Source organism: Macadamia integrifolia, chromosome 14 (genome assembly GCF_013358625.1).
Source record: "Macadamia integrifolia cultivar HAES 741 chromosome 14, SCU_Mint_v3, whole genome shotgun sequence".
NCBI classification, from domain to species: domain Eukaryota; kingdom Viridiplantae; phylum Streptophyta; class Magnoliopsida; order Proteales; family Proteaceae; genus Macadamia; species Macadamia integrifolia.
In genome coordinates, this window is record NC_056570.1 from 11353935 (window position 1) to 11380732 (window position 26798).

At 38.2% G+C, this 26798-nt stretch overlaps 1 protein-coding gene across 1 annotated transcript; it reads right to left on the minus strand.

The window, feature by feature from the left end:
• Positions 1-996: 996 nt before the first annotated feature.
• On the minus strand, positions 997-26540 carry LOC122061608 (14 kDa zinc-binding protein). Its single transcript, XM_042624976.1, has 5 exons — positions 26208-26540; positions 25232-25289; positions 24519-24608; positions 1428-1545; positions 997-1320 (listed from the first exon to the last, which is right to left on the minus strand). Exons 1-5 carry the CDS (start codon positions 26342-26344, stop codon positions 1253-1255), a joined length of 471 nt encoding a protein of 156 aa, XP_042480910.1. The 5' UTR covers positions 26345-26540; the 3' UTR covers positions 997-1252.
• Positions 26541-26798: the final 258 nt, after the last annotated feature.

The window sequence follows — 26798 nt, forward strand, 5'->3', positions numbered from 1 at the left end:
TCAACGCCTTTCATCGATTTAATGTGAAAATGAATGATTAAAATCGAAACATGAATCAATGATACATCAGTTTTGATATCTTATCGATTTATAATATATTGATTCAAAAATATGAATTTTTTTTTTTTTTAAATTTAGGGTTGGTAATGATTTCTTATTGGGATATATTGATTTTGATCCCAGTTTTTGAGTTGAGTTCAAATATCTCATCAACTTTAGTTGGTTTCACCGACTTGGACTAAGTTTTGACACCACTAACTTTCCAACCCTTGCTTTTGCTTTAAAACAAAGCCAAGGATCTCTCTCGACCAAGTCATGATTTTTTGTGACAAGTGTCATGTATGACTTGGTGAGGTAACTCTTGCCTGAGCCCTAGTTTTCAACCGTCAGGATTCATTTTCAAATAGAATCAAGTTTATACAAAGGTATGAATGTATTCCAAATTGATGTTCAATCGGTATGTTTACACTATGTGAAGTGTCGCCTGATAGACCGAACCAAAGCATCCACAGCCGATCTTATGGCCACCAGAGAAGACTTACCCTTTTCTCTAGTCTTGGAGGCTCTGGTTTTGAAGTACCAACTAAGCGGCCATGTGGCAAACCATTGCCCTTTACTTGTTTAGGCTGGCTAGATCAGCTCAGGTAGCTTCTGGTTTAAATTTCTCCATAGGTGTTCGATGAAATGTCTGACTGAGTATTTTAAAAACAATAATGCATTTTATCCAAATAATTCTCATTAAATGCATTCTACGTTTTGGGAATGAGAATGTGTATTCTCAAAGTGTAAGTGTTCACTCATCCAAGTCGATGGCATCCAATTGGTTGTGAAACATTAGTCATGCTCGGCTGAATGGATTCTATCACCAATATCTTTACAAGATTAATTTCTCTACTCAATATCAATATATATATTTACAAGATTATTAAAGGCTTTGCTAATGAGAGATTTGAGAACAGAGGTTCACTCAAATCCCACTATTGCTCTCCACAAGAATTGAGTTCCAACAATGGACAACAATGCACTAATGTAGTAACCGCAATATCGAAGAGAATATGTGTTTTGGGGAGTTGGGAATTAAAGTGTTCATGTCCTCGTAGAAGCCATCAGTCATTTCATGAAAACAAAGGGAAAAGTCGAACAAAAGTGGCCACAACCTACAGTTTATTACTGTTCAGACCAGTATAAGCAAAGGGAAATGTTCAAGGTTCTATTTATGCAACACTTATCTGCCCTTCCAGAGTGGAACACATTAGCCAGGTGGCCAGTTCATTTGTCGTCCCCCAAGAAGGTGAACATGAATGTGATAGATAGATTGACCTGCGAAAAAAAGAGAAAAACCCAGTTGCTCCAAAGAAAACCCTGAAACCACATAGGAGGGAGCTGGTGGAAATTGGTATAAATAAGAACAGGGAAAGACTACATACATCCTTTGGGCCCATCATTGATGACAATCCTGAAGCCATCATTAAGGCCTTCCTGTTTAGCAACTAGCTTGGCAGTATAAAGAAGGTAACCAAGAATATCACAGTGCCTCTCCTCAGCCTGAGGGAAACAATAATAATACTACATGATCAATAACAATTGAGACATGAAACCAAAAACCCACCAATTGAAATAACTGAATGTAGTCTGCTCTTTCTTCATCTGTCATTATTTTTAGTTTTTTTTCTCTTTATTTAAGAAACTCCTTTTAGACCATTCATTTCCTCTTAACAAATTAAGAAGTTGCCAGAAGATCAAAAAGAGTATGGTGATATCTAAAAAAGGGGAATGAAAACGAAAGGAAGCTGTTTTAGGACATCACACATCAAAAGATCACGATACAAAAGTGGAAGTGGAACTTTCATCCAACAAATATAAAATAAAGCCACTGACTGTATCGCACCAAATACCAATAGCAATTTTATAAAATACTACCCACAGTTTTGAGTACATAATAGATTGAATAGAACCAAAGTATGGTATGTATGTTTTCAGTGAAACCAAGAGTAGAGATGAGATAAGAACTAAGACTGATGGCCAACTGCAACCCAGAACAGATCTTTACTTATTTATTTATTTAGGTGGGGGACGGTAATGTAGAACTAGGTTGACAAGTCAAGCCTAATCCAAAGCTACAGGATACTCTCAGAGAACACACCAAAATTAAGGCACCAATAGCATAGATCAGATCAGAATACAAGAAGGAAACAAATCTGGAAAAATAAAGGCTATCGATTCCAATCATCGGGGTTCCTGTAATAAGAATATAACCAAGTGTAAAGGGAAACTCCAAAGCTGAAATAGGATTAGAACAGATGATAAAACATGAACAATCATCATAGAAATCAGAAACAAACCAGACCTAGTTATCGATCTTTGATAATAGAACAGATTAGGTCAAAATATCCAATCAGGCAGAACTGTGGGTGCTTTGTGCAGCTGACCAACTAGTGGTCTGATGGGGCCCAAACTGAGATCTAACCACCTTCAGATGGGGCCTAACACTCGACCACCAGATGGAGATAATCAGGTTGTTGAAAGCCCTTGAATCAGGGATGGATTGGGGAATGAGAAAGAGACCTTCAGAACTGGAAAATAGAAAGTACTGCAGATCATGGTTTACCTGAGATGAACTGAGATGGAATTTGATACTTTGGGCTTGGAGTGCTTGAAACAGTAAGAGAAAAGATAATAAAATAGAAGAAGACCTCTCGAGCTTCCCACCGCAAAGAGTCAACTGCATCAAACACCAGTTCCATCTGCCTTGATCAAACACAAGGCAAATCTCCATGGATAAGGTAGCAGCAGCTACAATAATTGTTTTCTTCAAATCATTCCGCTATGTGAGCCTCCTTGCTTTATATTAATAGCGATACTGGGGAAGGGAATACAGCCTATCAATTGGAAGGTTCCAAAATAGGAAACCCCACAATTGATTGCCAATAACATAAGTTTCTAAAAACTGAAAATAGAAACAAACTAAAAAAAGGAAACTAATGAATTGACTCAAATACTAACTTAGCTCCTAAGAAATAATAAAGACCAACTTAAATTGAACCCAACTAAAAAGGAAATTAATGAAAAAGGAAACAAACTAGTTAATCCCGTATGCAACCTTAATTCCCCTAGTTTAAACCCATGAAAGTGGCCAATTACACTCCAAACCACATGGACTACAGGCCCAACACATCTACAACCCAACCCTAGACTTATTCCTAATAAAAAAAGCCTAGTTTGGTGAAGAATATGCACCAGAAGAGCAAGGGTGAAACATTGGTAGGAACAAAGAGGAATAATAAATGTAATCATCTAATATAATTAAACCTTGAATCAGATCTCATGTGGATATGGTATTCAAAACATTCCATCCCATTTGAAAGGGAGAACAGTTGTGGGAACATTATATATCACATTCTGTTTTGATGAATACTGTCCATAGTTGTCACGGCGACAAGGCAAACCAAGGCGGTGGAGGGTTGTCTAAGCACCGCTTAGGCGAACAAGGCGATCAATTGTTATTTTTTATTTTTCCTATTTTCTAACATTATTTAGTAAGCTATATATACCTTGTATCATTAAAAATCAAGATTAAACAACATCAAGTGATTAAAAATCAACATTTAGCCATATTAAATCATAAAAAATTAACATTAAGTCATATTAAGTTATAAAAAATCAAAATTTCAAGAAATACTCTAGTTCTATAATAAGTTTGACTGGTCAAATGATATTATTTTTACATGAGACTTTTTGTATCAGTTATAATATAAAACCAGCTTTCCAATAAGCCTAAGATTACTTAAATCTGAGTTGTAATGACAAAGTTATGCTCCAGTCAAACTTATTTTTAAATACGCGACTGCTGTTAAAATCGCATGAATGAAAATAATTTTATGGATATCAAAACAAAAAATTATTTTTCCGGACTTTTGGTTTTTAGCAATGTTTTAACATGATAGAATTTATAAAATTTTCATAATTGAGAAAAACTCCAGCATTTAAAAGTTGAAAATCGCCCCTATAATCAAAATCTAGTTTTTCTTCTTGGACTGGGGGGTTGACTTTTTATCATTTTGGAATTTGATTTTTAAACTATTTTTATTGGATTTTTAAACTATTTTCTTATTTATGAATAATATCTTAAGTAAATGAAATAACAAATCATTTACTTAAATGATATTTGGCATAACTAAGTGCCAAAACACAAGGCGGCATGCAGTGCAATAAGGCGACTGTCGCCTAGGCACCAGGCAAATCGCCTGGACGCCTTGACAACTATGATACTGTCCATGACGTTTTTGGTACTTTGGTCGTCACAAGGCTTTGTAGTGGCAGTCGAACGTTCATAAGGGTTGGTAGTAGCAGCCAATTTGTGTATAATGATTGTGCATGTGTGTATGGTAGTGGCAGCCATACATATCATGAGTACTTGATAGTGGCAGACAAGTCATATTTAATGAACTACGCTTTATCCTAGTTGTTCTTCAATATGTATGACAAACTATGATTATGAAATCTTATTGAATTGTGCTTTAAAAGCATTCACTAACATGTTTGTTAAGTGTTATTAAACATCACACTAGAAGAAGTCAATTATAGTTCATCAAGCATTTCACAAGTGAAGAAGCAAGCCAAGACAATTTGATGCAGGTGCACAACCATGGACAGATCCAACCCATCTGGGTATCTACACAGAGATGAACCAAATCCATATTGTTTTTGGGTTTAGTAGGAATTTACTTTATTTAGGATGATATTGTCTTTCATTTTATTTTATTCACTTCATTTGAGAAAGTTGGATAATTAAGTTTTAGAGTAGGAAATAGAGTTAAGTTTGCAATTTGTTTCCTATAGTTTTCAGTTGGCTTTCCTTTTCTATGTTTCTTCTCTTCTATAAATTGGTCGTAACATATGGAAAACACAGAGTTGAAAAATGAATTGAGTTTATGGTTGCGAGTGCTCTGTGTGGCCAAAGAGTGTGTGACTTCTTCCCCCTCCCCCCCCCTCCTTTTTTTCTTCGTGTGATTCCTCTCTCCCTACAACTTCGAGACATCTCAGAGATTCTTTCCCCTTTCCCTACCAGCCCTTCATCACAACTCAAGAAGCAAGATTAAAATTGATCAAGCAATTAAGAAGGTAGAGGAAGTCAATGCCAAGAAGATGGAAGCTTGGAAGCAATGAATTATAACTTCTCAAGTCATATGCAATGGTTGAAGAATTCAAGACTTGGAAGAATGCCGGAAGGAAGCCAGAAAATAAGACAAAGCTTCATCAGGCAATAGGAGGATCTCAAAATGATCGACATGAAACTTCATGATATTCAAGTTAGCTTCAAATGGGAATTGAAATCATGTTGATCGGAAGTCCAGAGCGAGAGATATGAGCCAAACAAATACAATGGCTAGTGTTGTCCAGAACCACGCTCTTACACAACCAGCAACACTAAAAGCATTTGAAGAGGTCGTGCATTTGGAAATGGCAAAGCTTAAAACATGAAAAATGTAGCTCTTTGAGTCATCTTTCAAATGAAGCTAGAATTAGGTCAGTCGGAGTTCGGACAAGAAAGTTATGGTTTTGCTGAGGATCGAGCCTCTGCGACCTGAGATTGACCGTGAGTAAATGGAGGTCGATCGCCACTATTTCAACAGCAGGAAAAAAAAAAAAGGAGGAACAAAAACAGGCAGAAATATAGCTATTGGACTGTTGACTATAAATAGAGATGTTCTACACATCTAAAAGTGTCTCAAATCATTAAGAGATCCTAGGGTACTCTTAAGAGTCCAAGAAATCTTGATATCTTAGAAAAAAAGAAATGCTTTAGTTTGAACTTCATTTGCTAGAGTTGTTACTATGCCTTGAGTTGTATATCCGCTGCTAAGAGCCATTGTAATAGAGTTTGCAAAAACTCAAAGAACTCTCAAGTGAGTTGCAAGGTTAGGTGTAAGCCTCGAAACACCTAGGGTTGTGATCCTAGGAAAAAACTGGGATTGATCCAGCGAAGGACGGATTGGGTGGGTTTGAGTGTGAGCCAGTGAAAACAATTGGGTTGGTTGTGAGCCCAGAAAAAAAATGTGGAATGGTTTGATTGGCACCATTGGAAGATCAACTGCAGTAGTGGAATGCTAAGGGTGGGGAGCCCTTGGAACTGGACATAGGTCAAGAGGACCAAACCACTATAAATCTCGTCTTCTTTGTGGTTGTTTGTTGTACACATTAAGCTTGCATTGCATTGATTTAAGTTGGCTTAAATTTTTAATTTGTTATTATTCTAAATCACCCAATTCACCCACTCCCCTCTTGGGTTGTTATAACGGTCCAACAAGTGGTATCAAAACGAGGTTCTCTTCACAAGGACTTCTTCATCTGAATAGTAATGGCAGCATCAAGGACTACGGGAATTTCAAAGAATGCTCCAACTCCGAGGCCGGCAACATTTTCTCAATGACATTCAAGAATTCTTGGAAGATATGTGAATATGCTATTCTTTTATCCAATTATTACTTGATGTCATTGAAGAAGCTTATTTAAAAATTAGCCACCTCTTGAAATGGCCACCAAAGGCACTTATAGCCCAATTATTCTATGTGGCCTAAATCATGATATGTATGTGGAAATTAGTATTGGCGACTTATATATTTTAAAAGTTCCATTGGATATGAGTTTTAATAATAATTTTCACTTTCTTTTACGTAGTCAATTTTGAGGAGGGAAAGCCACATTAAATTCGATTGTCCCAACCAAGAAAATAACCAATTAGACCCAGGTAGAAATGGGTCTAACCAAGTTAAAGTGTCTTCATGATTAGAACTCAGTTAAAACACCAAGAAAAGTCCTAAACTCTTGATGCACAAGTACACTAGAAAGGCACAAAAGGAGGTTAGTTACCATCATGAATGACGAAAAAAGAAGAAGATGAAAATGGTGACAATGGGGACATGATTGAGAAATTTAAAGCATCACTCAAGATCATAAGCTTTGCTCAATATAGGTTGGTGTTGGACTTCACCCAAAACACACTTGAGGTAAAATTCCTAGTTAGGTTAGCATGAATACTTTGTTCTTTTTTCTTTTTAAGTATTTTTTACCTTATTTCTTAGTATGTGTGTTCACATGCTTAGGATGGTACTTTCCTTTTTCTTCGTTCTAGGCCTCAGATTATGTTTAGTGAAATTTAGGCTTGTTGGCGTTTTTGAAGTGGTTTTAGTTTAATTATTGTTTTTTTCTTTGTTTTCAGAATTCTATTCAAGGTTTCAAGCCATGTTTTTAAATGTGTAAGAGCACGGATGCTACCACCCTAACTTATACCTAGATAATGGATTTTTTTTGTCCTTCAAAACATATATTTTAACTGTGTTTATCTTGGTTGGTTTGAGCCAAGCTCTTAATGCTTGAAGTGTTGGTCTAGACTTTGTCTTGACCAATTTGGGACTAATCTTGAGCTTGTTTAGTAGCACTCATTTCTTAAGTGAGTCCAATGCTGAATTATAATAATTGTATATCATGTAATTTTTCAGGAAATTGTGTTTATGTACTAACTAAGCTCATGTAAGAGAAGAAATATCTGAAAAAAAGTGACCTCTCCTCTCTCTCTCTCCCCCTTCCCAGAAGGATTTCCTTTTTTCGGCCACCGCTAGGGGCAGCCTGGCCATGAGACTGCCCCCCCCCTCTCATCCTTCCTTCTCCTTTTGTCATCCTATCCATCATCCTCCAGGCTGCCCCCCCTCTCTCTCACCCTTCCTTCTCCTTTTGTCATCCTCTCCATCATCCTCTACTATCTCCTTCCTCCTCCTCCCTCTTTCTTCTCTTCTTCACCCTCTCCCTTTCACACTACTCTTCTTCTTCCTTTTTTGTCTCACACGATTAGGAGGTCGCGATCCACCCTTTGCCGACTCCCTTGAGTTTCCTTATTGTCAAGCCTTAGATCTGGTGAGTTCTTGAGCCATTGCTCAAATCTGGAGTTTTATTGTGCCACCATCTTTGCCACAGATCAGATCTGGAACTTGTTCACGTTGAGTTCTCTGCTCTCTGCCGGCAGCAGCTCATCCATGAGCCGCTGCTCAGTTTCATGCGTTACTCGCTGCTTTCGAAGCCGCAGCCCAGATCTGGATTCACTGGTTTCTCCATCTCCTCCCAGATCGAATCATTGCACCGTTGGCGCCCCAAGGCCAGCACTTGTATGGCCAGCAGCCGGCAAGGAAGTCAGTTATGCTCGGCCGGCAGCCATCAAGTTGTTGCCCTCCGCAAGGCCAACGCCCTGCCGCCGTGGCTGCCTTCTTGCTGGCGGAGCTCCGATTTCATCTTGGCGGCTAGGAAGTTGTGTGGAGATATGTTGGATAGGGTATGGTGGAACCTTATCGAGAATTGTCTTGGCTGCCCCTCTTCTTTGATTTGGGCTTCCTGGTTCTTGTCTCTTAGCCCATGTGGGCTTTTGAGTTATGAATTGTGTTGCCCAATTTGGCTTGAGATGTTGCCCTTAATGGGCCTTCGTTACCCTTTTTTGACTTGGTTGCCCTTGCTTGTTTTGGGCTTCCTTGTTTTGTTTCCTAGCCCATTGATCAGGTCACAATTATTCATAAAATTAATATTCAATTGTTAATTTTAAGTTGATTTTCATGAGTAATTTGACCACATATTGGGATAATCTTTGGTTGCAGGGTTTTCAAGAGATGTGCAAAGGTTTGATGCTAAATGGACAGATGTGGTTCAGTCTAGAAGCAAGGGCAAAAAGGTCAAGGGCAGAGTTGGAATTTCCAAGAGAAGAAGAGAATATAAAAAATAAAAAAATAAAAAAAGGGAAATTTAGGGAGAGAGAAAACCCCACGGTTCTCCCTCTCTCCCTATTCCACACGTTCTCTTCTCCCTCTCCTACTTTCTGTCATCTTCTTCTCTTTCCTTGTCCAAAATAGAATAGGAATCTCTCCCACTTTACCTAAAACATCTCCTATTTTCTCTCCCCATCCCATGGTTTCCTACATTTTACACGCATTCCCTCTCTTATGCACCATGGTTCACTCTCCCTCTTGGAACTAGCTACACATACTCATTCTCTAGGACAGAATTTGGAGGGCAACCTTGCACACGGAGGATTGCCATGACGCCAAGGGTTATTCACCATCATCATCATTGCTGCCATTCATCCATTAGCACCATGAGTGGCCAACTTCCTTTTATCTTTGGGCCTAGATGAAGTTTTGAGTTATTGTTATTTAATTTCTGGTTTAAGTTCATACTTGATTGTTTCATTTTAAAGACCCCTTCCCATTGTGAATGATTTTTAATAGTTAAATTAATTTAGGATATTTGTTTCTGTGATTCAATTATTCTATTCAAACAATGGTATTTCATGTCATTTTTTATATACACTAATGATAGTTTTTAACCAATCAAACTAAGCGTGCTAAGCGAAAACGATGGACAATAGTGCTTAACAGGATAGGTTATGCTTAGTGTAGTCAAAGATTGTGTTTTTGTGGGTGTATTGGAACTTGTAGCTTCAGTGAACCGAAGTATGAACCAGAAATTGGTAACAATACCAAAACGGATTCGAGACCTAGGGATAGCTTCTTCTCATTAATTCTTATTCTGGTTAATTGGTTTATTTAGTTTTAATTTAAATTCTGAATTTTACAAAATTGATTTTCAAAACAACGTTCACCTCAATTTTAGTAGATTTAGCCTTCAAGTTCTCTGTGGGTTCAACCCCTTTCTTACCACTATCTCATAGTTTAGTTAGGGTTTATTTTGATTTGTCGATCATAAATGTGGGCTTTTGTGATGTAATCGACATGTTAGTGATATATTTTTGAGTCTTCAAGCCCATTGGGAAATGGTTGTAGTCTTTTCTGGGCTTTTGTCACCCTTGGTGGGTTTGTAATCTCCCCCTTGGAGCCCCCTCCCCTTCTTTTAATGCATTTTATTTATTCACCAAAAAAAAAAAAGTCAGAGACCTCATTTTTTGTTCTTTTAAAGGCCTTTGAACATCCCTTTAGAGGTTACTATCCATAAGGAAAACATTGAAAGAGGTTGAGCCAAAAATGGCAAGATTGCTGCAAAGGGGCAGTTCCATCTTTGTAGTGTAACCATCTGTATTTAAATGTGTTGATTTTGTAGCATGATTAGAGGTTGAAATTGGTATGGCTTAATTTCTTCTCTCCTACCACTACGAGAGTATTGTTTATAAAAAAAAAATTTTGTGCTAGTTTTGCAGTTAGTATTATGATTTATTATGCTTTTTGGTTTTTTCTCGTGCTTGTTCCTTTGTTTTCTTGTTAGTGCCTCATGCTATTTAGCACCTTTTTTGTTTTTGTCTTTGTTTTTTAATCTCAATTAGTCTCTTATGCCAATTAGATATTATTTGTTTTGCTTAACTTTATGTTTTCATCATGTTGTTTTAATCTTATTATGTTATATTATGATCCTTTTTCTAGAATTCCTTTACCTTTTCTTTACTCTCTGTGTTTATTCTTATCTAAAACATTATAGGTTTTTATACCTTATTTTTTCTAAGGATTTTAGTTGGACTAAACAATTGAAACCCTCCCAAGACTGGGACTTCACCAGAATTTCCAATTCATATAAAACGAATAAACCTAGTTAGACCATGGTTTAAGATATTGGCAAGATCTCTCATTTTAGATTTTTTGGAGACACATGCGATACACACAATCAACCATATCTCGATCGAGATCTCGACCCCATCTCGTCAAGAAACAGCCCAAAACTTGCCTCTCTCTCGCTACACTTTGAAGAAAAAAACACAATGTTGATGGATTTTTGTGCTTTTGCTTGCCAAACTTCATTTCTACACTGCATGTAATATCTACATGTGTATATAATATGTACTTGTTAGAATATGTGTCCACGATAGGGGGGAGTGGGGGGAGTGTCCCCATCATGACATGGTTATCTTAGTTATTTTCCAAGTTAGATTAAGTTGTTCAATTTCTAAGTTAGAATAGATCTCTAATTTCCTAAATTAGAGTTAAACTATGATTGTCTTTCCTATTCCACCCATTAATTAATATGGGTCAAATTGGGTTCCGACCTGGTTCCTTTGTGGGTCGCCCACTTGGGGTAATCATAGCCAATCAATTCTCTATAAATAAGGGGGTTTTGGCCACAAAGTCAATTAGGGTTTTGACCTAATCTCTAAAGCTCTCTCTCTCCCTATTCTTTTCTCTCTCTCCCAAATTAAGAGAGAGTGTGTCTCCAAGGATCTCCATTGCAATCCTTGGATTTGGAGCGTGGAATATTGCCTAGCGATTGACTAGCGAGATCGCCGCAACCTTTCGTTCGTCGCTGTTCGTGCCAATCAATGTGTGGTGCAACCCGATCCATTCCGCTACGAGGAAAGCTATACTGAGGTAATCCCCGATATCCGTTTACTTTCCATTTAACATTGGCATTAGAGCTAGGTTGTTAATGATTGTATTACGTATCCATGCATATCTTCGCCCGTCGTCGCATCTTGCGATGCTTGGCTGTGGTTGTGATTCATGGCACGCGCCCATTAGAACTGGTGCTACTGACCCATGCAACTGAACGCATCTCGCCAGCAGCTGATGTAGCTGATGCCATTTTTTTGGCGAACCACCCTCTTCCCTGTTCTTCCCTGGCTCTCTTCCCATGAGCAACGCGAGATGTGAAAGGCCAAGAGAGGCCATCGAGTTCCATGGCTGCTTGCAGGGAGACAGCTAGGGAAGATTCTCATTTTATTAAAAAGTAATCCAGAATAATAAAAGAAAGTGGAGAGATGACTTATTCACTGTTGACTTTGGATTAAATAAGTCATAAAAAAGGCAATTTTGGTACAACTTATTCATAGTACCATGACTCTGAGAGTCTTTAAATTCTTTTTTGTTTTATTCAATCAAAACAGAGGCCATTCTTTAAACTCCTTTTGTTTTATTCAATGAAAAAAGAGGCCATTTGTTTTGAGAAACCAAATCAGTTTGGTTAACGCCAACTTCGATTGATCCGAATCAATCAAGAGTTGGAAGTTTTTTTTTTGTAATGATTAACTTGTTCCCACCCAATCCGATTTGGGTTAGGATAAATCGGATCAAAACAAATTGGATTAGAATGTGGATTGGATCTGGATGTCCTATTCAAATTTGGTTTGATTGATTAATTCTGCTTGTGATATGGTAACATCATTATGATGCATGTTTCATGCTACTTGATTTAAGTTTTTTGGATTCACAAGTATTGGAAAATTTAAACCCTGCTTATGATTAAGGGTTTCTTTGTTGAACCCTACCCAAAAATTACGTTTATGCCCTTAATGACTCAAGTCAAAGGGAGGGTAATTTCTCAGATGATTTACTTGAAATTGTTTATTGATATGATGATACATATTTATGTTGTTTGCTTTACATTATTGGATTTATTGGCATGACACGAACATGCGATCTTCGCGTTATTAGGCCAGACATATTTTTGCTTTGAAATGTGTTTTAGCAATTATATGTGTATGTATTGACAAATCATCATACCCTCCCATGGCGGTTTTGAGTTGAGACTAGCTCCACTTGTTGGGATGCATGGTCGATCTCCACCCATTGACCCATGGCTGTTTATTTTATTTTATTTATTTTATTTTTTTTTTTGTAGATCATGATTGGTATTTGATTTAACTGGGCATGTTCATGTAAGTAGGTTAGAAGTAGTCTTCGTGCTTCATGTATGATGTAAAGTGCGGCGCTCCCTACTCAGTAGATTGATGTAGTAGAACTTTTAAAGAATGTAATTATTTTTGGGACAATGTAATTAATTTTTTGAGAAACCTTGTAAAGGGAAAGCGCCTCGCACTGCATATCATACGTTTACACTACCTCGACATACCACTTTAAGTACCAATGGGGTTCCTATATGGGACCCATGCACACCGGTTTGTATGGCGCAATTTTGTGGATTGAAGATACCTAATTCTCCTTATATTTGTTCGAAATCAATTAAAATTACATCCCTGACCCACACATGTGAGATTTGATTATGAGCTTAGGAAAATTTTTGGTCTCACCATGTGTTGTAAGGAACCATTAACTTTAATTAGTTTCTGGAACAAATTCTTAACGTGTACCTAATATTTACCTTGCACATTCTTGTATATAGTGATATGGCCACTAATCATGTTGTTGTGGACCTCACCAAGGATGACAAATTGACTGGACCCAATTATAACATATGGCATCGAAAGATTCAATATTTGCTCAATGAGCAAAACTATTTTGAGTACCTGACCAATATTATGGACAAACCCGCTGAGGGTATTACCGCTCAGCACCATCGTGATATGGAAGCCTATAATCAATGGGTGAATAAAGATCACAGTACGTGCTTTATTATGTTAAGCATTATGCATGATGAGTTGATTGGTGATTATGAGAAACACATCACAGTTGAGTCCATATGGGACCAGCTAAATATTGACTTCGGAGGTACATCTACTACAAGGTTAAGGGGTATGACATTGAAGTTTGAGATGCATAAGATGGATCTTAAGCACACTATGCCTGAATACCTTAGGGTGGTTAAGGACATGATTCGAAAGCTAAAAGATGCTGAGACCACTCTTACTGATGAACAGCAGGCTATGACCTCTTTGGAATAGAGGACGAGGAAAGCGTCTCACCTATTCTTAGTGAGGGTGGGGAATTAACTCATCCTGTAATCGCCAAAAAAAGTGAGACTGATCATCAGCCTAGTGGGAGTGTATCACTAGAAGATCATCAGGATTCCCTCAAGCGTAGGAGCACTCGTGGGCATATTCCCCGTTGTCATTTGAGATTGGAGGGGAAGCTCTAATTTGTGTTCCAACGGATGAGGATGAGCCCACTTCTTTACCAGAGGCGCTCTCCTCACCTGCTAAGGATAAGTGGCAAGCTGCTATGGATGACGAACTGAGTTCTATGAGTAAGAACCAGGTATGGGAGTTAGTTGACCTACCTCCTAGGCGTAAGACTATTGGAAACAAATGGGTTTTAAAGGTCAAACACAAGGCGGATAGTTCAATTGACAAGTATAAGGCACGCCTTATGGTGAAGGGTTATACCCAAAAAGAAGGTGTAGACTATGATGAGACTTTCTCCCCAGTGGTGAGAATTGCCTTGATTCGCCTAATTCTAGCCATTGTCGCAAAATTGAATTTGAAACTCTTTCAGATGGATGTTAAAACTATATTTCTCAATGGAGAACTAGACGAGATCTTTATGGATCAATCAATGGGTTTTGAGGTCAAAGGACAAGAGCGCAAAGTCCGTCGTCTCAAACGTATAGTTTTTAAGGCAGTAAGGCGACGGAGGCGTTTGAGGGTCTTTCGAAGCGCCTTCGTGATCAGAAGGGCATAAAGCGTCGCTTTACGGGCATAAAGCATCGCTTTATTGACTAAAGCGTTCCTGTGTAATTTTTTTATAAAACCAATCTATTTGGCTCAAATCCTAGTTGAATCCTATTACTCATATGTTAAATAATATTAAATGTTCATATTCATACCAATGTAAGATATTCATCAAGAAAATAAATCAATAAAGTGAATAAACTAAGTTTATCTTCATCAATCATCAATCATCATAACATATTAACATATAATATAAATACATAATTATGAAACAAAATTATAAATATAAAGAAAAGAAGACATAAAAAATACAAGTATTTATTATACTTACCTATATGATGCCAAAATGAGTGCCTAAGCCCTAAGGTCATCCACTATATCTCTACTCCTGTCAAAGAAGAATGAAGCTCACCGTTGCCGGAGCAAAATGGTCACTTGGATCAGTGGTTCTTCCTTGTTCCTTGATTCTTTCTCAAAGCATTTTCTTAAAACCCTTGACAAAATCCAAACCCTGTTTGTGAATCGTGTTTTTGTTTTGTTTGGTTTGGTTATTTTTGGTGGAGTAAAGCTGATCCCATACATCTCAAGTGTTAACAAAACCATACACCTACCAATAAAAAATCTATATTTGGAATCTTCATCAAGTAATTTTAAAATGTGTTTAAAAAAAAAAAAAACCATAAGGCGCCACTTCACGTAAGGCAGAGCACTGCCTTACCATCTTTAGACCACATCAGCGCTAAGTTGCTGGTAAGGTGACGCCTTAAAAACTATGCTCAAACGTTCTATTTATGGCCTTAAACAATCATCTAGGCAGTGGTATTTTAGATTTCATTATGCCATTACCTCTATTGGTTTTGAAATGATTGAAGAGGACCACTGTGTATGTGAAACAGTCCAAGGGAAGTTTTCTTATTCTATCCTTGTACGTTGACGACATTCTATTGGTTGGGAATGACATGGAGATGATTGTCGCCACTAAAGAGTGTTTGTCCTCTACTTTTGAGATGAAGGACATGGGTGAAGCCAACTTTGTGTTGGGCATCAAGATCATTAGGAATCGCTCTATGAATATTCTTAGTTTGTCTTAAGAGACTTACATAAAGAAGATCCTTGAACGATTCCACATGGATAAGTCTAAACCCATTGACACTCCCATGGACAAGGCCTGTGTTTTGAGCCTTGACCAGTGCCCTAAGACTGATGAAGAGAAGAATCAAATGTCTAAAGTACCTATGCTGCAGCAATAGGCAGTCTAATGTACACGATGATGTGCACACGTCCAGATATATGCTTCGCAGTTGGCATGGTTAGTCGTTACCAGAGTAATCCAGGACCACGCCATTGGCAGGCAGTGAAAAGAATCTTTCAATACCTTTGTGGGACCACTGATCTCACCCTCACCTATAGTGGTTCGAATTTGAGATTGAGAGGCTATAGTGATACCGACTGAACTAGTGACAAAGATGAGCACAAATCTACTTCGGGATATGCATTTGTCCTAGGAGGTGGGACTGTATCTTGGAGTAGCAAGAAGCAGACCTGCATCGCCCTATCCACGATGGGGTCCGAGTACATCGCATGCTCGGCAGCCATTCAAGAGGCCATTTGGCTGAGGAGGTTCCTACAGTGCCTTGGCATTACCGCTTGTTCAGGAGATGCGGTGCTTGTACACTGTGATAGTACGACACCTTTGGCATTCGCTAAAGATCCCGAGTTCCATAGGAAAGCCAAACACATAGACATTAGATATCACTACATCAAAGAAATGGTTGCGCAAGGGAAAGTTGTCTTAAAGCATATCTCCAAGAGTAGCATGGTGGATGATCCATTGACTAAGTCTATTGCTCAGGACATTTTCCTTACTCATGTTAGGAATCTGGCACTTAGACGTCGATGATTTGTATTTTGAGTTTTGACATTTCCTTTAAACATTATTATTATCACTATTTGATTTATATATGAGATACATATAATTCTTTAGGGTGATTTACGTGTGTACACATTTTATTTTGTAAATATGACACCAGGCTTAAATCGACCCAATCACACGGGTGATTCACCTTGGTGCTTGGAAACAGCAAGCAAGATGAGTCAAATTCACCTTGGCGCTTAAAGATGCGAGCGAGATGAACAGACAACTTTTTAGCTAAGTGGCACCTTAGTTAGAGCTAAGATGAGACCTTTCTATGGTCGAACATAGAGATCCCACGTCTCAGTGTAGCCTACTTATAGCCGAGTGTGAGAACTCAGGCAGACGCTGTGGGGGCAACTGGGCTAATTTACTCAGGTTAGGCGCTTGAAAGTGTGACTGAACCTAGACTCGTATGGTGTTCTTTTTATTTTATGAGTAACATGCCCACCTTAGTGGGAGTTGCACCATAGCATACATTTCCTACTGCATGTGCTTTATTTTGACCGTTTGTGAGAGTGACTGAATAGATCCCTTCTTCGTCACTATGTGAGCCACTTGGATCAAAACTAAGTTGATCCTATGGATACCCTCTACTTGAGACCATATCATGAAGAGGATGCCCAATGACTGACGTGCTCCTTAGGATCATGGATGATGCGGTCCAACAAGACACGACTGGGAAAGCAGTTGGGAATAATCAGATTGACATGTGAACTTAGGTAAAACTATTCGAAATTGCACCCTTGTTTTGTGGCTTATTGCCTGGGCAACTTGTCGTATTTATGTTTCGATATAGACATAAGTACATTGCATGTTTTAAGGCCAGCACTGCTCATCATGAGGGATCGAGAGTGCTGGACTTGGTGTAATTGGATTGTTTAGGGTACTCCAGATTATTTGAGTGATGTGCTATATTGGTTAGATGGAAGCTTGATATAGCACTCCTACATTCGTATTATCTCGTTATGTCGCATGCTCCATTTCCTATATGATGAGACATCTATGGTAAAGAGACTTCTAGAATGGACAATTGAGTATGTCCGCCCTGTGTGGGCGAGTGGGAGATGTTAATTAATATAGGTCAGATTGGATTCCGACTTGGTTCTTTTGTGGGTCGCTCACTTGGGGTAATCATAGACCCACTAGGATTGAGAACCCTAGCTAGTCAATTCTCTATAAATAAGAGGGTTTTGGCCACAAAGCCAATTAGGATTTTGATCTAATCTCTAAAGCTCTCTCTCTCCCTATTCTCTTCTGTCTCTCCCAAATTAAGAGAGTATATGTCTCCAAGGATCTCCATTGCAATCCTTGGATTCGGAGGGTGAAATATTGCCTAGCGAGATCGCCGCAACCTTTCGTTTGTCGTTGTTTGTGCCAATCAATGCGTGGTGCAACCCGATAGATTCCGCTGCGAGGAAAGCTATACTGAGGTAATCCCCGACACCCGTTTACTTTCCGTTTAACACCACCAATGATTGTACTTGGATCTACTTATTATAAATATATAATGGAGGGTGACTGCCAGAAAACATACCGGCTGCTCCTCTCCTTGCCGTCTTCTCCGTCAATCTCTCTTCTCTCAAGTTACTGGTTACAAATCATAGGTTTTGTACATGGTATTAGAGCCAGACTGTCAGTAACTATGATTCTCTCCAAGATATCTGTTTTGAGAGTCATATAAGGTTCTTTGGTTTGTGGTGTACAGCCCCCTATGCTGTACCCCCACTTTGGGAAACCCTACAAGGGCTGTCGGCATCTCTCTCGATTTTTATTCTCATAGGATTGAAATCGATCGCAGTCCCTTCCGTTTCCTTCTGATTTTTTTTTTTTTCCTGACCTGAATCAAGGGCTGTCTATAACTGTTGTCGTTGATGTTGCAGTATATAACTTCAGCAGCAGCTTGATGTTGGTTTGGAATTCCTCCGACAGATTTCTGTTTACCTCTTGGATAAGGTCGAAGGAATCTTGCTTCCAAGCAAGTTAAACCCTAGAAGCTTGGTTGTCTTTACTGTGAGAGTCGAGTCAAGATTCATTGTTGGTTCTGTTCATGCTCCAGATCTGAGTTGCAGGTAAAGAAAACTCCCTTGCGCTTGCTATTTTGTGGTGAGTATGTTGGAATCAAGAGCCCCTTCGGTTTGCAAGCTTCATATGAAATTTCAGGCCAAATAGAGGCCAACCGAAGAAGTTCTCTCGATCTGAATCGTCCCATGTCCGCTGGTTCTGTTCGTCAATGAAGGTTGAAGACAACCTTCAAACGTGAGACTTTCTCCCTTTTATTTTCTGTTACCAATGTTGCTGCTCTCTTCTTCCATTATCCTCTATTGTCCTATTTTTATTTCTAGTTCCTGAATTACCTTTCACTTATCAAACGTCTTGTTTGTCAAAGGGAATCTTACATTGTTCATGGTAATTACAGTTCTGCCACTGGTTGTGTGTGCTCTTCTTAAAGGACCTTAATTTCAGATTATTACCAAATTACCATTGTTTCTTTGTAACTTGGTAGTTTGTATTAGAGTGGACCCACAATTGTAGTCAGTGATAGGTTCTTAAACCCGAGATTGATGGACTAATTACCAAATTGCCATCAACTTTGGATTAATTGAGCTCTATTGTTTGAAGTGGGTCCATATCGAATCCAATTGAGTATTTTGACCTGGGGTTCTGAATCAATTGGGGATTGCATGAAGTAATTACAGAATTGCTATTGGGCATATACATGTGCCATTTTATTGCTTTGGTAGGCCCAAAATCATATCTTTTGGGTTGACAGTGTTTTTTGGCATTGGTATTGGCATGCCATGGTAATTGGAGATTGTTTGTTCAGCCTTGCTACCGTGAGGAGCAGATTAGATATTATTTATGCTCTTGGTTAAGAGTTTATTTGGGATGCTAATTATTGGAATTATTTATTCACGTGTAATGCTACACGTGAGGGGGAGATTGGAGATTTTTTCTGCTCTGCACAACCCATCAATTGGGGATTTTTCAATGAAAATTATTTATCAGCTCGTGTCTTCGATAATGATTTTAGCTTTTGAAGGGCAACATTAATGAAGTGATATCTTAAGATTAGGTGATTTCTTAAGGATCTAAGTTGTTGCCCTTCATCTTTACATCTTTCTATTAATGATCTAAATTGTTTCCCTTCATCTTTACCTCTTTTATAGCATGATACAGTGTTTTTTGAAGATTGGTTGTCCACCTTGTGCGATTGAATTGATTCCTTTCCTTGAAGATCGAGTTCTCCCTTATAAAGAAGATTGTGTCTTCCCCTATGGAAATCAAGTTCCGCAATTATAGGATAACATCTGTCATTGTAACTTGTCTGCTGCTATGGTATTTTGGATTGCGGTTGATTATATCTACAATTTCGGCATTTTTTGTTCTTTTTAGAGATTGAGTCTTCCTCAATCATTGAAGATCAGGTCTCCTCCTCTTGAAGATCAGGTACTGCGCATGTTAATGATTATCTACCATCCATTTTGTTCATTGTTGATGGTTCAACACAACATTTTTTATCTATTGATACTGCTGATGTTGTTGCGCTTGAGTTGATATTGTTGCTGGTTTTTATGGTGGTTGATTGAAGTTCCCACTGTTCTCATAAGAGTTTACAACTACTAAAGACTGATGTTACATTTTTTTTTCAATTCTTGTTGGTCCAATCTGGAGCTTTATTTTGATATATGTATACTTCAGCTTGAGAGGGAGTATTGGAATGTGTCCACGATAGGGGGAGTGTCTCCATCGTGACATGGTTATCTTAGTTACTTTCCAAGTTAAATTAGGTTGTTTAATTTCTTATTTAGAATAGATCTCTAGTTTCCTCAATTAGAGTTAGACTAGGATTGTCTTTCCTATTTGACCTATGATTGTACTTGGATCTACTTATTATAAATATATGATGGAGGGAGACTACCAAAAACCATATCAGTTGCTCTTCTCCTTGCCGTCTCTCTTCTTCTCTGACAATCTCTCTACTCTCAAGTTACCGGTTACAGATCTTAGGTTTTCTACAGTATTGTACTTATGTAGTTATGTGCTTATCTTATGCCATTTCAATGTATGTGAATGTGACTCATCAGTCATCAATGTTAAATGTTTAACAATTAAATAATAATCTATGATATCTTTTAAATTATTATGATTATTTACACATTTTAAATTGTTTATGTGTTCTAACTTCTAAAAGTATTAAATGTCATGTTGTATGTGGAATGTGGATTGTGGAATAAAGCATACTAGCCTAGGGTACGAAGAGTTGGAGACTACTTACATAGGGTACAAAGTCAAAGTATCATTTTAGGTTTGATTTTTAAAAAATTGATGCTTCTACTATGTTTAGAAGGTCTAAAATAGGGTAAATGGCAAGTTTCAGGGGCTACAAAGACTATATGGCCACCGAAACCAACCATTGAGTTGATCGGGGAAAAATGCAAGATCTCCACGAGATCTCGGTGAGACCACACCGAATCTCTCTTTTTTGGCTTAGCAAGATTAGAAGACCAAGATCTTAAACCTTGAGTTAGACAAATAAAAAATGTCCTAAGATGTCCTTGGATATATTAGAGCAGGAAGGGCAAGTCACATTCCTGAGGAAATGCCAAAAACTGGAAAAAATTAAGGCATTTAGGCATCTGCGGAAGAACTTGACGTTAACTGCCAAATAGGTGCAGTCAAACTCCAACAATGTAAGAAGGTGTCCAAAATCATAAAAGGTTGAGCCTCAAGGGCTTATAGTCAACATCGATAAACTCATGGTCGACCGCCCTCTGTTTGGTGGCAACTTTATATATTCTCTGGTTTTTTAAAACCAATCCTTTGTTTTTCTTCCTTCTTGTTTATCCTTTATCCTTTTTAGTACCTAGTAAAAACTAAGATTAGGTTTTGTGCTCTCTCTCCTTTTCTTTTTGTGAGTTTATATTCTTTCCACTTGTTCTAGTTTTCTACTCTACGACTTTTTTGTGTCTTCTCTTCTTTTTTTAATCTTAAATTGTTTATTTTTTCCATTAGTTTAAATTCGTCAATTTTTTAGTCGTAGTTTATGTTTGCTCTTTTTCTCATTTAGTGAACTTTTGTTTTCTTATTTTTACTTTTCAAGTCATTTAAACAAAAACTGCAATCTATTTTTTACTTGAAATTTGTGCTACGAAATCTATTTTCCATTATTGCTTATCCTTTTATTTCTAGCTATCTGATCCATGCAGTAAAAATTTTTACATCATATCATGGCTTTTCTATCATATCATTTATTTTCGATAATGATAGAGGGAGAGAAGTTTTTTGATAATGTATACATTTAGGGGGAGAAATATTTGTAGATATGCATCTTTGGCATGAATGAGCAATGCACTTCATTAGAATATGCATGACTATACTATATTGGATAGAGCTTAAATTTCTGCTTGTTGAAGGGGAAGATACTATGATGATGACCCATCATGTCATGTCATCATCAAAAGGGGGAAATTGTTGGACTATTATATTTATTACATTATGTTTTGACGATGAATGTCCATGATGTGTTTGGTAGTGGCAGCCAAACATGTGATGAGGTTTGTGAATGTTTGTAGTGGTGTTGGACAGGATTTGGTAGTGGCAGCCAAGCTTGTGGGCGTGATTATGCTGAGCATAGGATGCATCGTGCTAGTGTTGTCATTGTTGTCAACACACAGTCAAAGGCACAGAGCAATCATAAGTTTGACTAGTGCAGATAGTTGCTCAAGCATACAAGAGCATTGTGAGGTTTACCATTGTGAGGTGAGCTGCTTGAAGTCGGTGTGTCGGACAGCTAGAAACTCCAGAGCTCAAGGGGAGATTAATGTGGAAGACCAGGGTAGCCATGAAGCAGTTGCTATGTCCTCGTGAGCAGTTGGCATAATCACAAAGTGATGAGAAGCTTGTTGTGCTTGGCATGGTAAAGTGGCAGTTGTAAGCCTTTTGAGTAGATGAGATGTATTGCCAAAGGTGAAGTCATGTGAGGAAAACTCCAAGTTTGTGTCGGAGCAGTAACTTCATGTGTGTTATGAGATGTTTTCATTAGGAGTTTGTTGAAGCACAAAATTAGAAGACTCTAGTCTTATGAGGAGGCTTCATAATTCCTTAAGAATCTGACCAATCTGAGCTCGAATGAGGGATCTATGATCTCAAATGAAGATGTCGCCCATGGCGCCCAGATTCTGTTTTCTACACTATATAGCAAATTTGGGGATTTTATGAGCCGTCTTTTAGTCGAAATTTGGAGGACCACAAAACATGAGAAATGAAGATATCTGAGCTAGCTTTACAATCATATCTTTATCAGATCAATCCAATATCGGAGTGGGAAGTTATGACTTGATCTTCAGGCATGGCACCTATGTTTCTGCACCAATGTCAAATCCAAGCTCACTTTTGGAAACCATGCACTGGGTTTTGGGTTGTTGGAGATCTTTGTCCACTACTATGCCCACTCCACTTCTATTATCTTGATCTCCTGAATACCAAAGTTTGAAGTTCTCCAACACCTTAGCTTTGTTACCCTTCCCACTTCTATTACCTTAGCATTATAATCATTCTTCTCCTCATAACATCTATCACTCCATAGTCTAACCCATTAAGGAACCAATGTTTCAGGATGCTAATCTAATCCTATGTTTTTGGGCTAGATTCATTGCTCTCACTTGCCCTTGTCTACTTATCACCGCATCTGGGCGTCCCTTACGGGGTCGCGCTAATTTAAAAATCCAATACTAAGAAATTAGTGGACTTATCCAGAAAAAAGAAATAAGAGGATATTTACATTTCTACAAATGCCATCATACCCATGTCATTCATAATGTATTTCATATAAGACAAGAAAACATACTGCACTCCCACTTAATGCATGGAACATCCATGTTTTGATTAGAGCCAAACAATTTGACAGTTTGAACAAAGCGGATGCTCTTGCTCCTAGAATCTTGCTTGAGAGCAGAGATAGATCACAGTAGCCTGCATATCTTGTTTTTCTTCTCTAAGAGAAGCAAAACTATCTGGCTACTACATGTCAATATCTTCTCAATAATTGAGCAAAACAATTTTATTGCCATACTACCAGATCTTCCACTATCATTTTGTGCAGCTATCAATGATGAAAACCCCAGGGATTTCATCATCACTACTGGAGAAAAAGTTTTAGCACCACTCCTTTAGGGTATATAACCTTTTGCTACCAAGCTTACTTTGAAATTCGCTATTCTACCATTCAAGTCTTTCTGCTTCTTACATATCCACTTATAGCCAACAGGCTTTACACCTTGTCGTGCACCAACAAAAATCGACCTAGTTGGAATGCATAAATCCCATTCCAAAGCGATTAGCTATCCTTCCCTGTGTCTTCATCCTACATAGCCTTGGAAAATAGAAGTGTGTCCGAATCCGAAGAACTAGACACATTGTAGAACTCTGTTACTCGTTCTTCCTTCTCGTACAATGTAGGAGGTCTAACAGTTTCCCCACTATGTCAAGGCTCAGGAGGATATTGCATAATAATAGGAGTCGAACATAGGTTAAACTAGTACAGATAGAACTTGGTCATAAGACAACTCTTCTATGACCATTGGATCTATCACGACAAGGTGTAATCCTCTTTAAGGAACGTCGAACAACAAACTGTTCTACAGGATTACAAAACCCTATAAAGCTACTGGTTTCGGATGAACCAGAAAACACCCAGACCAAGGCTCATCTGGCCTGTACCACAATAGGTTCAGTTGAAGGAACCGGGGCCTAAGGAAAGGCCTGGTTCTTCTTCTTGCAGCTATAGTGCTTCTGAAGCATACCTAGTCTGTACCAGCCCTGTTATCAGAGACTGTCTGAAGACAGCCATCTTTCTGGAAAATTGTTGACCTCGTGAACCAAATAATAGCATTTTCTTTTATTTTTTGGGTACTCTTAATCAAAATAAAAGCATGAGAGATAATATTTTGTGATCTTCGATAACAGCTTCCACACAAAGTAACTTCGATCCAAACCCTCATGAATTTTGAGATTTCCTTGCATATTTATGCGATACAGATTACAGAATTTGTGCTTCAGAGGTGCAGAAATATGAACCTCGGGTTTAATACTGCCTCCTATCTATAGTACCATAGAAGCAGATTCATTTAGAAACTAATGCAATACCATATTTTGTAAGACTTCTGAATGGTACTACAGATAATAGCTTTATTTGTGAGACCCTCATTGTTTTATTTCACTAATACTGAAATAGCACCTTGGATTGACCTTGGGAGATTTAACCAGAGTTATGATGAATACCTTTGAGAGACCTGTTAACCCATCCTTAACTTTGGGGACAATTACGATGTGTGTGGGAGCTTGTGGAGTAATGTCCCTGAATGCAAGAACCTGTTAAAAGCATCAGAAATGACAAAATACACATCCCCCAATAAATAATGGCAATTTAAACACGAACCTAATCTAGATGTGCCGAAAAGAATTATAACAAATAAAAAGCTTTCAAACAAGATGTACTACTTTTTTTTGCCCCTTGCAAACAGTTTAAGAGGGAAATCGTGAATGAAAGCAGCCTGGCTGTGAAGCCATTTCATTAATCCCCTCTTCAAATACAAGTAACAAAAACATCATAACATCAAGAGCAACTGACCAAGGCCCTCCGACAAAATTCATAGTAGGCATGCTGTAAGGTTGAAATCATTTTTTCAAGCCAAGTGGCACAACAATTTACAAGTATTGAGATGAAGGCATGACCTACTCAGTGCAGTTGGAGAAAACCATGAGAAATGCTTGGGGTTTCGACTGCACAAGTGAATGGGGGGGGGGGGATCTCAGCTGCACAACAGAATGGATCACATCTATAAAGAAGTATGACCCACTGGTATTGGGAGCTGAGATCACCCATATGCCTGTGTAGCATTCCTCAAGAAACTATTTATTATTTATAATGAAGAAGATGCTTTGGTGCTGACTCAGAAAGGGAACTACAAATCACTTGTACTTTGCGAAAATACCTTATCATCTTCATAAACCACAGTAGAAGGGATTTCTTTATTTATGATTTTATCAAATCTGCACATGGAACAGAGGAAATTGATTAAATCCCCATATCAGTATGTTGAAAAAAAACACTCCCATGAGCAACTCATATGTTCAAAAGTCATAATTTAAATCCAAAGAAAAAAAAAATCCAAACCAAAAAAAAAAAAAAAAGAATACAAATTACACTTTGTCAAGTTGAGGGCTAGTGGCCTCGTTTCCTTTTATTCTATTTGTTGTATGTTCCGGGACAATAAACAATAACAAACAACAACAAAGCTTTTTCCCAACTTAATGGGGTCGGCTACACGGAGGTTCCTAAAAAGGATGAATGCAAGGATCCATGCAAAAAGATTTGACTGATTATGGCTGATTATAATAAGGTGCCGTTTTTTACGGACCAATATAGATCAGCCAAAGGCTTATTACGTACGTTCCTGGACAATACCAAGAAGATATTCTGCATTTTGATACTATAAGGTGGGAATTGATGCACCTGCGGCTAATTAGTTACAAAGCAGTGCGGATTTGTTCGCTACATATAATTTCTACCAGTAAAAAATGTCACGGAACACTAAATAGATATATTTTGCCAGCATACCAAAGCTTTCACATTTGCATATAAAAGCAATCCAATGGATTGTATACATGACGGAAGCTACTTCCTTTCTTTTTATTTTACTTATCTTAAACCTCTAATCAATCTGGACCCTGAACAGCTCAATAATATGCAATCGCCTCAAAAGGGATTAGGGAATAGCTTAAGAAATTATACTACTTCCAGATTTTTCTTAACCTGATGTTAAACTTATCAGAACTCATTAATTCTTTTCTACCAAAGGTACTAAATCAAATTCATAGATTATAGACAAAGGATCTGATAGCAGAAAGCACATAAAGAGGGCAAAAAAAAAAGCAAATAAAGAAATTGAAGGAAATGAAGAAGCTTACATGGTTGGAGAATCAGATGGAATAGCTGCAAGGGCAGCTTCCTTCTCGGAAGCCATGGCAGATACAGAAGAAAAGTGAGAACCTAGAACCCCCAGTCTGCTACTTGGGATTTTATCGTCGCTGCCACTGGGCTTCATGTTCCTTCTCGTCCTAATTTCCTTCTGTAGCCCCTGTTTCTCTGATCAGCCAATGGCCTAGAACGCTGCCCGCTTGTGCGGCTACTGTACCAGTGCGAAGTTGACCAATAGAACGCTATGCTGAGGCATCTTTAACCTGTAGAATGGGGGGATGTGCAGTCTTTTTTGCACTCGCCGTTGGTCATGATTCATGAATACAAGCAATGGATAGCTATCATTTTCCCGTCATTTTATTATAAAAGATATAGGAAAAAGCAGGCACGCTAGCGTTGTGTCCAGCAATGTATCTGCCTCTCTCCTCCCGCTCTTGAAAAAGTCTCACTTCTTCTCTCATCTCACCATCCCCATTTGTTGAATCGCTAAATAGTGTGCCTAACTTCTTGAAAAAAATGCATCACATGCAGACAGATTTTTCTCGGTTTAGGTTGAAGCATGCTTGAAGTTTCCGTAATGG